Source organism: Eurosta solidaginis, chromosome 4 (assembly GCF_040869045.1).
Source record: "Eurosta solidaginis isolate ZX-2024a chromosome 4, ASM4086904v1, whole genome shotgun sequence".
Classification (NCBI taxonomy): Eukaryota; Metazoa; Arthropoda; class Insecta; order Diptera; family Tephritidae; genus Eurosta; species Eurosta solidaginis.
In genome coordinates this window covers 127,793,537-127,805,551 of record NC_090322.1, presented here as the reverse complement: position 1 = coordinate 127,805,551, position 12,015 = coordinate 127,793,537, and the positions used below count along the sequence as shown (strand labels likewise).

Here is a 12,015-nt window from a genome sequence, read left to right as displayed (position 1 = left end):
TCTTTCTGTTGTTTTTTTATATTTATATGTATGCTTAAGCAATTTAACTAAATTAACTAATAATTTTTTTTCAATTTCTTGTTTTCTTCAGCGCACAAAACTCACTCTCCCGTCCAGCATCATCCAGACAGAACTACATCTCTGACATCAGTTCACCACTCATTCAGGTAAGCTGCCTAGAACTTTTTTTTAGATGTTAAAAAAAAATGCACACACATACTGTAGGAGACAATTAAGCTTTTAACAGGTTTTTATTTTTATTAAAATCCTTGCTTTTTTGTTCTAAACAGAATCAAAATCTCCTTTCTTACTATTATTTATTTTTTTGTTGTTTGAGAATTATAGAGGGCACCACGGGGTGTCCAATTTCATACATGGCCAGACCATAATGGAAAGAGTCTAATGACCACTGTAGAAGTTGTAAAGACGTAACTGAAAAAGAGACTGACGGCTCTGGCTAGAACACGTTTAAATCTTTCGAAAGCCCATTTTTGGAAAAGCTGGGAAGATTATCAGAAATAGGGATTCCAAATATTCTTGATTTCATAAGCAACTCGGGCTGGTTGTAGTACTTATCTGATGTAGCACTCAGTAGGTTCAAGACGGCTTTTCATAAGCTACTTGGGCGACCTGGGTGGCTGAGGTTATACCTACTTACCTTCCTAGAGAATTAAAAAAATAAACGATATCAGGGATCCACGTATAAGTGATGGAGTTTTCAATACAAGTGCTGCTAAGAAATACTTCAATACACAGGCTTCCTTTTCAATCACCGATCACAAATATTTTTAAAAAATGTTTATACTCATTTGAGTAAAACTATTAATTTTATTTGGCACAAACGAATCGAAGTATATCGAAATGCTCAGAATGAAAAGGGCGTCCCCTTGTAAACACAACTAAATTTTGAGATACCCTGGCACTTGCCTTCCATCGCTTCTTAAAATAAGCAAAATCGAAGGATTTTGAAAACGCCAAAAACCTGGTTATTCAGTTAATCATACAGTTACGATAACCGAGTTTCATGTATGAGTTGAAATATACTAAAATGTTTGGAAATTTTTAAAAGGGAGCGTAGCACCGCGCACTCAGATAAACTAAAATTACTTTTGGACGTAAATCAAAATCCGTTTCATGGTTGGTTTTCAAATCGACTGACATTAAAAACTGCCTCAAGCTAACCCGCTAATTAGTTTGGATGAAAAACGTTTCCATTATTTCACATTACTGACTCGAAGTCGATAAAGTGCGGTTTAAGGAGGAAATGATCGAGCACGTTTTCTGCTCGTGCTCGCCAGGCTAAGGCTCCAGCTATAAGGAATGATACAGCTATTAGATCTAGAAGCAGCAAGCGGAATAGGTCCTAGAAAGCTTTTAATATTTGTAAAAGAGGACGGAGTTATACGGACGGAGTACATAGATCCTAGTTTTTGATAGAGTTTTTCTGTTTGTCGTTGAGCAAATTTCTGGTAACACTATGGAATCAATCAGTCTTATAACGTTGTTGTTGTTGTTGCAGAAGTGCTTCGCCCCATCCAATAGGCGCGACCACCCACAAATTGTCATCATCCGAGGAAACTAACTGTTTCAACAGAGGGTGGATCAGAGTTAGACGGACGTCAGAGGCGTTAGTTCCACATTGCAATTAAAGAGATGGTTAGTGTCATGTGGGGACACATTGCAAGCAGTACATACATTATGTTGGTCGGGGTTGATTCTGGATAGGTAAGAGTTTTACCGCTTACAGTATCCAGGTCGAACTTGAGCTAGAGTGAAGCGAGTCTCCCTAGAGAGTGCTTTCCTCTTTTGCGAGTTGTGGGCATATATCTTTAAGAGCTGGGTTCGCCGGGCAGTTCTTGACTTGGAGGTCCGACGCCTTTTTTTGGATATCACTGAGGACCTCTTTGTGTTCTTTTCTTCATACGGCTGTGTTCTCAGGTGCCGTATTTCCTCATAATGCTTGCGGAGATTACTTCTTAAGCCCATGGGAGGTGTGGCCTCTTCAATCATATGTCTGTTGGGATACCTAGGTTTACATGTATTCAACAGAAACTATTTGTTCAGCATTTCATTTCTCTCCCTAATGGGAGAGGTGTTCTGTTTTGACAGGCCTGTAATTTTTTGCAGTGAGTAACCTTTAGGCTTGGCGAACATATCGGGGACGCGTAGCATGCAAGCGGCCGGCCAATTGCTTTGTAAGTGTAAGTGACTCTTTGTTTTTGCCCCAAGTACTGCCGGTAAGAGGTTTTTATTTCGGCTCTGGATTTTGGGTATATTTGCGGTTGCATGCTCGCCAAAATGTAGATCCTGTCGAACATCACACCCAGTATTTTTGGGTGTAAGACAGTCGGTAGCGTAATGCCATCGACGTGGATGTCCAATATGGTCGACATTTTCCATGCCCATGTTGTAAATGAGGCCACCTTTGATTTGGTCGGTGGCAATATCAGGTTTCGCAAAACGAAAAAACTGGAGAGATCAGGGAGGTAGCCCTTTATTTTATTAAAAAGCTCATCGATGTGTAGGCCTGGACCTGTGGCCATTATTGTGCAGTCATCAGCGTAGGAAACGATAGTGACTCCTTCTGGTGGTGAAGGTAGCTTCGATATGTAGAAGTTAAACAAAAGCGGGGATAGGGCACGACACTGTGGTACCCCTTGCTTAATTCTTCTGGATTTAGATGTTACGTTCCTGAATTGCTTCGATACTTGCTGACCAGACAGGTAATTTGCGATCCACATTTTGAGACTTGCAGTAATATGCCGTGGTTGACTGCATCAAAGCATCTGATCGATCGTCACACCCAACTTTTTGGGCGTAAGACAGTTGGTAGCGGTAATGCCACCGACGTGGATGTTCAATATTTTCGACATTTGGCGTGTCGACATTGTAAATAAGGCCACCTTTGATTTGGTCGGTGACAATGTCAGGTTTCGCGACAAGTTAAGTTAATTCTTTACCTTAGTAGTTATTCCAAAAGTTTAATATATCGCACGCGTAGATCAATGATCAATAGAGAGCAGCTTCAAGAATTCGCTGTCTACCGAACTGTTTACTCGATTTAAGAATACCTCCTCTCAAAGGATACAAATCTTTGTAAAGAATACAAATCTGAACGTTGCGACTATTTTAGTTGATCGCTATTTTGATATAAGTGCGCTATTATTAAACAATTTGATTTTATCTATTATGATATATTTCGGCCTTCGTTTCATTCGAATTTTATGAAATTGATTGTGCCAAATGGTTAAAAATTTGATACGGCCAAATGGTAGACAAAAAAATATATGTATATATATAGATAAATACGAGACCCTAGTAACACAGCCGTATAAAAAATACTCTGTACTAAGGCACACATCAACAGCTTCCATAATGTAAAAACAAATCCTAGTGTTACCCTGCTCCACGTTTTGGCCTATATCACGAGAACCTAGTCACCGATAGGTATGAAAATTACCCTCTACTAAAGCACTCATCAGCAGCTTTCATTTGTTATCCATATTGTATAAACACATTCTAGAGGTACCTGGGTTCACGTTTTGGCCTATATCTCGAGACCCTAGTCACCCAGGTGTACGAAATATACACCGTATCAAAGTACTCATAAACAGCTTCTACTTGATACCCATACTGTACAAACGCGTCCCAGGATTACCCAGGTCCATGTTTCGATCTCAAGACCCTAGCCACCTTGCGAAAGAAAAGGTAGACGTTGGCCGATTCTCAGACCTACCCAATATGCTCACAAAACTTCAGGAGAATCGGTTTAGCTGTTTCGCAGGAGTTATGCCTCTAACACCGTGACACAAGAATTTTATATATTAGATATATTTCTATCGAAAATATATTGAATTAGTTGAACCATTGACTGCTTTTTAAATCAAAATCTGGACCGTTAGTTAGTGTCAATGGCCTGATATGAACCGAGCCATAGAAGCTCACAGCTGAATATATAATAAACTTAGACACCGTTACTTGTTTTAATTATAATAAACAGTTTCAAAGTTGCCTATCTTTAGTCGCAGTAAAGAAATTAATTTTACATTGATTATTTGGTATTCTTTGATGCAGGTATTACGAAACCATGTTAATACTTGAAACTAATACTTAAGAAATGTTTAAGTTTTAGTACTTATATAATTTTTTTAAGATAAAGGAATTAAACAATTTATATTTGCACTATAACTAAATAAGAAACTAAAAGTTTTTTTTTTAATTTTTAAAAATGCAAACACTAAAAGGATTTCCTAACTAAACAATATTACGTACTTGGAAGTCGATTAAGTGCGGTAATTAAATTTTAAATATTTATCATTTTCATTTGTTGTCCTCACAAGAGTCGTACAAAAAATAGTGTGAAAATTTTTAATCTTTGTTAATTGTTTTTGATGCTCGCTGAAACATGCGTAGCTATAGATTTTGATAGCACTGAGCAGTACTTTATATATATGTATGTAACAAATCAAACATTTTAAATTACAAATGTGTTTCGATTTTAGTTGTAATAATCGTTTTTACACATTAACAGAAACCATTATACCAACAACTTTTTATAATAATTAAAAATAACTGCCCTTGTCGTATTGACCAATAAGCCTCAGTTCGTTTCTCTCAACGAGCGTGGAGATAATTTTGGATCAGTACATTACTCCCTCTGTGTAGGAACCAATTGGCCTATCAATCAGGAAATTCTACGGATACGTCTATTCATAGCCTCACAGAAGAATTTGCAAAGGCTTTGCAGTCTAAAATTATGGCCCTTTGCGCTTTTATTGACAACTCAAGGGAACAAGCTATGATTGGCAATATCATTCGTACGCAAAGGTATGCAGATAACTTAGTAATCGGCTCACAGGGATGCACGAGGAAACAATATCCAATCGCATCCAACAAGCCCTACGCATCATCGAAAGGTGATGTGATATCAAAGGACTGTTTATCAATCCTAACCAAACTGTCCTAGTGCCTTTTACCCAGAGGAGAAAAGTATCCATGCCAGAATCACTCCTGGATGGCACTAAATTCCGATTTTCAATGGAAGCAAAATACCAAGGGGTTACGATGGACAGAACCCTCACGTGGAATACTCATCTAGCCTAGAACAAAGCAACAAGAGCTTACTTTGCCTGCACTGCCAAAATGGTATAACGGAAATTTTATATTGTTACTAGCTTTACCAGGCGCACGTTGTAACGCCCGGGATCGAATGGATGTTGCGTTATTTTTTCTGTTTTGTTTGTTGATAATTTAATTTATTGTTCTGTAAATTGAATTGAATTTTGTACGCATATTTGGTGAAATTTTCTGTTAAAACATTTTATTCTTGTATCTTATTGTACCTTATTTTATATTATTGTATTGCTTTTACCGCTGATGATTGTTGCTTTGATTACATTCCGAAGAAGCATGACTGGTGAGCCAATTTTCAAAGTTGATATATGCGCAGGCATTCCTTTTGGTTCTAAGGAGTATAGAAATTCATTTGGATAATTCACAATTTTATCTTCATCTGTAACTGTGTCGATCGATTTATATTTCGTCACGTCACCAGGAAATTGATTTTGAAAGCGATCATTGATTTTGTTAACATGATAATTTTTGGGAGCTAAGATAGTTCTTTCACATAGCCAAAGCAAAAACATTTAAATTTAAAATTCTTAATTCTGAACTATGAAAAACTTTCGTCTTGATCGAAGGAACCTCGAGCCAAAATTTGGTGATGATCGAAGTATGGCAAACACGTTTTCATAGGGAACACACACACAGAATTTGATTTTTATAGAAGATGTAGATAGACTGAAGCTAAACAATTTTTTTAACAGCGGCAGATTACTAAACGTCCAAAAGGCATAACAGCTAAACTCAACAATGTAGTCAAACTTTAGGTGTTAAAATAACTTAAGTTTGTACGGTAGCCATAGTTTTTCCCCATTCCACATTTTACTGGAGGTTTTAGGACTTAACGTCACATCCTCAGCACATCCTTACCAATTTTAATTATCCTACCATTACGAAATCCAGATATATGCAGTATAATATATTCCATTTGTATGGAAAGTGCCAAGCCCCGTTTTTCCCAATTCCATATTTCCTTGGTGGTGTTAAGGATTGACCTCAAATAACTCCTTACTGAATTTCAATGTTCTGGCATGTATACCTTCAAAGTTATGCAGTACCAAAGATTCCATTTGAATGGGAGGTTCCACGCCCCCTTTTTCCCAATTCCGCATTTTCTTGGTGGTGTTAGGGATTGACCTCATATAACACCTTACTGAATTTCAATGTTCTGGCATGTATACCTTCAAAGTTATGCAGTACCAAAGATTCCATTTGAATGGGAGGTTCCACGCCCCTTTTCCCAATTCCGCCTTTTCTTGGTGGTGTTAGGGATTGATCTCATATAACTCCTTACTGAATTTCAATGTTCTGGCATATACACCTTCAAAGTTATGCATTACTAAAGATTCCATTTGTATGGGAGGTGCCACGCCCCCTTTCTCCAAATTCCGCATTTTCTTAGTGGTGTTAGGGATTGACCTCATATAACTCCTCATTGAATTTCAATGTTCTGGCATGCATACCTTCAAAGGTATGCAGTACCATAGATTCCATCTGTATGGGAGGTGCCATGCCCCTTTCATATATCGAAATTATTTTTAGCCTAAAACCTTCCCGTTGATCGAAGGAACCCATAACCAAAATTTGGTGATGATTGATGTGTGGGAAATACGTTTCCATAGCGAACACACACACACACAGAATTTGATTTTTATATATATATGGCTAAACCGATTTGGGATTTCAAAATCAACTAACCATCATCTCTCCTTCCTGTATCTTTCCTAAAAATTTCATGGTAATCTGTCGAGCCGTTATCGAGTTATGGAGTGACAATCAAAATGTACACTTCTTTTTATATGTATATAGATTGCGAGGTAAAACAAGTGAGAAACAAATGACGTTAAAAAAATTGTACTTGTACACAGGTTATTAAATCTTTGATTGGATAACGGTTGTTTGTACAGGGAATCGAAACAGATATAGACTTCCATATATCAAAATCATCAGTATCGAAAAAAAAATTGATTAAGCCATGTGCGTCCGTCTATCCGTCTGTTGGTCCGTTAACACGATAACTTGAGCAAATATTGAAATATCTCCACCAAATCCGGTATAAGGCTTATCTGGACCCAGAATAGATTGGTATTAAAAATGAGCGAAATCGGACGATACCGAAAATTTGGAAAAATGAGATAATTCAAAAACGAATGAAATTTGTTAGAACAAGACAATTTTGAAGTTTAAAAAGCCGTAAATCAAAAGCCGTTAAAAATATTACATTGAAAATTGGCAGAGACACTATCCTTGCCAAATTGAGTGAAGATAATCAAAATCGGTTAAGGACCATGCCCACTTTTTCCTAAAGGTCTAACCTTAACAAAGTTTGCAATAACTCTATGGTATTTAACTACATTTGACTAATATTCTACCTCAGTAGTGGTATTGTTGAGTTAAAAACAAAAAATTTAACAAATTTTGAAAATGGGTGGGACCCGCCCCTTTGTTTTGTTACTCGGAAACGAAATTTGGCATAAACATTTTTTTATAGCTACAGCAAACGGTCAATAACGCTGTTTTGTACAATGGAACTTATGTTTTTATGTTTATTGTTCTGTTTTATCTTTATTTTAAAATAAACAGTTTTTGTGGGGAAATCCACATATCTGAAGGAAAACTGTATTTTCACCCGCTCAAGTCCATTAGTGGTAGCTTCTGTATCCTTTTTGCTTCTTTTGAACGAAAATGAGTTCAGAATAAAACCAAATATTTTTTTTTGCGCAGCCTTATAGCACTATTAACCATACAAAGCAAACAAGAACAGCGTTTCAAGTGCACAGCTGGGTATGTAATGTTCGGTTTCACCCGAACTTAGACTTTCTTACTTAAAATTTTTTTTTATAACAAAAACAAAAAGTATGATATTTTTTATTACATAAAAATGTTGCATTTATGTTATACAGAATTTTCAGTCGTTAGAGAGGTTTTTTTGGTGGGCCACATTCCAGACTTTTCAGCTCACATATTATATTATAATTTCCCGCATCATTCCACAATCCTCTTCTGATGGATTTTCTTCAACAAATTCTATGGAAACTTACATACATATATCTCCGAAGAGAGCAAGGTCAAGCTTTCCTTCCAGTTTGTAGTATCCGTTTTTCTACAAATTGGAGGTCCTAAATACATCTTTTATGCCAACCCAAAACTTTATTTGTTAAGGCAGACGAACTTTTGGTGCCAAGGCAATGCGAACGGACAATCGATCTCATTTTTAAAGGATGGGCCAGCACACAACCTCTATACCACGGCGACGGGATTTAGTCGTACAGCTGGTGATCTCAGCGTCCACGAACTAACAACTGGACGATGATATTCAGCTAAGCTGCAAGAAGCTACAGCGTCTTTGCTGACGTGGGCAAGTTATGGGAGATCATCACTGAGTTGAGGTTGACAGGTAGATTGCAATTAATTTTAAAACATTTCGTTGCAAATTTCCACTAATATCATAGATTTTTATTTATTTGGCATGTAAAAAAAGTGAAAAATGACAAAGCAACACGTACATATTTTGATTGTGTTTTCTTTGGTTTGGCATTTCCACAAAGTTTAGAGAGTGATTTTTAAAATTTTTTAAAAATCAAAAATTCATTATGGCTGCCGAGTAGAGAGAATGGTTTTACCTTCTTATAGCTCTATCGTGGTACTTATAATATAAATAATAACAATAATTAATTTATATATATATATATATATATATATACATGATGCAATTACAAGGTGACTGACGTTGGCAGCTTCTCTTTCTAATCCGCCATCTTGAACTCCCACTCTGAAACTCAATTTGCCTCTTTGCGAAACTACTTTTTCATTCAGAGGAAAAATTGTAGTAAAAACCATTCAAATGAATTTTCCTGGAAAACTATGCAAAGACATCACTTTTTTCTCCAATTCTATTTTGAGTTGACTTTTCTATAACTCAAATGCGTAACATTTTTTATATAAAATATTTCATATTAAACGAAATTGTTTAAATGATTTTTAATAATCGGGGATTGCCCATATTGTTTTTTTTTAAATGTATGAAAACATTTATTTGAAGCAATTTTTTTTTTTTTATTTTATAATTTATTTAATAATTTGGGAAAAATTTAAACAACGTGACATCAGGACGGACAAGGCGACAGCTGTTTCGATTATACCTTGTAAATCTCTTCAAAGCCTTTTCTCCCGGGAGTGGGAGTCGAACTCGCACCCCTACGATAGTTGAAATGGTTGTAAACGCATTCAGCTACGTCATGCCTGTTGTGAAGTCTTCCCCAATTGCCTTCTTTATGCATATTTTAATCTTTTACACATTGCATACTTCGTATGCAATTATGTGTTAAAGCTATGCTTGGTACGGCGGTTTTCAAAGAAACTTTGGTTTTTGTTGCTGTTTTCGTTCTATTTATAGAACTACAACGAATTAACCAATTTTGTCTGTTTGTATGATTTTTAATAATCGGGGATTGCCCATATTGCTTTTTTTTAAATGTATGAAAACATTTATTTGAAGCAATTTTTTTTTTTTTTTTAATTTTATAATTTATTTAATAATTTGGGAAAAATTTAAACAACGTGACATCAGGACGGACAAGGCTTTCTCCCGGGAGTGGGAGTCGAACTCGCACCCCTACGATAGTTGAAATGGTTGTAAACGCATTCAGCTACGTCATGCCTGTTGTGAAGTCTTTCCCAATTGCCTTCTTTATGCATATTTTAATCTTTTACACATTGCATACTTCGTATGCAATTATGTGTTAAAGCTATGCTTGGTACGGCGGTTTTCAAAGAAACTTTGGTTTTTGTTGCTGTTTTCGTTCTATTTATAGAACTACAACGAATTAACCAATTTTGTCTGTTTGTATGATTTTTAATAATCGGGGATTGCCCATATTGCTTTTTTTAAATGTATGAAAACATTTATTTGAAGCAATTTTTTTTTTTTAATTTTATAATTTATTTAATAATTTGGGAAAAATTTAAACAACGTGACATCAGGACGGACAAGGCGACAGCTGTTTCGATTATACCTTGTAAATCTCTTCAAAGCCTTTTCTCCCGGGAGTGGGAGTCGAACTCGCACCCCTACGATAGTTGAAATGGTTGTAAACGCATTCAGCTACGTCATGCCTGTTGTGAAGTCTTTCCCAATTGCCTTCTTTATGCATATTTTAATCTTTTACACATTGCATACTTCGTATGCAATTATGTGTTAAAGCTATGCTTGGTACGGCGGTTTTCAAAGAAACTTTGGTTTTTGTTGCTGTTTTCGTTCTATTTATAGAACTACAACGAATTAACCAATTTTGTCTGTTTGTATGATTTTTAATAATCGGGGATTGCCCATATTGCTTTTTTTTAAATGTATGAAAACATTTATTTGAAGCAATTTTTTTTTTTTAATTTTATAATTTATTTAATAATTTGGGAAAAATTTAAACAACGTGACATCAGGACGGACAAGGCGACAGCTGTTTCGATTATACCTTGTAAATCTCTTCAAAGCCTTTTCTCCCGGGAGTGGGAGTCGAACTCGCACCCCTACGATAGTTGAAATGGTTGTAAACGCATTCAGCTACGTCATGCCTGTTGTGAAGTCTTTCCCAATTGCCTTCTTTATGCATATTTTAATCTTTTACACATTGCATACTTCGTATGCAATTATGTGTTAAAGCTATGCTTGGTACGGCGGTTTTCCAAGAAACTTTGGTTTTTGTTGCTGTTTTCGTTCTATTTATAGAACTACAACGAATTAACCAATTTTGTCTGTTTGTATGATTTTTAATAATCGGGGATTGCCCATATTGCTTTTTTTTAAATGTATGAAAACATTTATTTGAAGCAATTTTTTTTTTTTAATTTTATAATTTATTTAATAATTTGGAAAAATTTAAACAACGTGACATCAGGACGGACAAGGCGACAGCTGTTTCGATTATACCTTGTAAATCTCTTCAAAGCCTTTTCTCCCGGGAGTGGGAGTCGAACTCGCACCCCTACGATAGTTGAAATGGTTGTAAACGCATTCAGCTACGTCATGCCTGTTGTGAAGTCTTTCCCAATTGCCTTCTTTATGCATATTTTAATCTTTTACACATTGCATACTTCGTATGCAATTATGTGTTAAAGCTATGCTTGGTACGGCGGTTTTCCAAGAAACTTTGGTTTTTGTTGCTGTTTTCGTTCTATTTATAGAACTACAACGAATTAACCAATTTTGTCTGTTTGTATGATTTTTAATAATCGGGGATTGCCCATATTGCTTTTTTTTAAATGTATGAAAACATTTATTTGAAGCAATTTTTTTTTTTTAATTTTATAATTTATTTAATAATTTGGGAAAAATTTAAACAACGTGACATCAGGACGGACAAGGCGACAGCTGTTTCGATTATACCTTGTAAATCTCTTCAAAGCCTTTTCTCCCGGGAGTGGGAGTCGAACTCGCACCCCTACGATAGTTGAAATGGTTGTAAACGCATTCAGCTACGTCATGCCTGTTGTGAAGTCTTTCCCAATTGCCTTCTTTATGCATATTTTAATCTTTTACACATTGCATACTTCGTATGCAATTATGTGTTAAAGCTATGCTTGGTACGGCGGTTTTCCAAGAAACTTTGGTTTTTGGTTGCTGTTTTCGTTCTATTTATAGAACTACAACGAATTAACCAATTTTGTCTGTTTGTATGATTTTTAATAATCGGGGATTGCCCATATTGCTTTTTTTTAAATGTATGAAAACATTTATTTGAAGCAATTTTTTTTTTTTTTTAATTTTATAATTTATTTAATAATTTGGGAAAAATTTAAACAACGTGACATCAGGACGGACAAGGCGACAGCTGTTTCGATTATACCTTGTAAATCTCTTCAAAGCCTTTTCTCCCGGGAGTGGGAGTCGAACTCGCA

General features: G+C 35.8%; 1 protein-coding gene across 2 annotated transcripts in view; it reads left to right on the top strand.

The window, feature by feature from the left end:
- The window catches only part of LOC137250313 (heat shock protein beta-1), an 83,609-nt gene that overhangs the window by 53,754 nt on the left and 17,840 nt on the right, over positions 1 to 12,015 (top strand). For both annotated transcript variants that reach the window (XM_067782892.1, XM_067782893.1), the window contains one exon: positions 92 to 167. In XM_067782892.1, the coding sequence (XP_067638993.1) occupies positions 92 to 167 (76 nt within the window). The remainder of the gene's footprint in view (positions 1 to 91; positions 168 to 12,015) is intronic.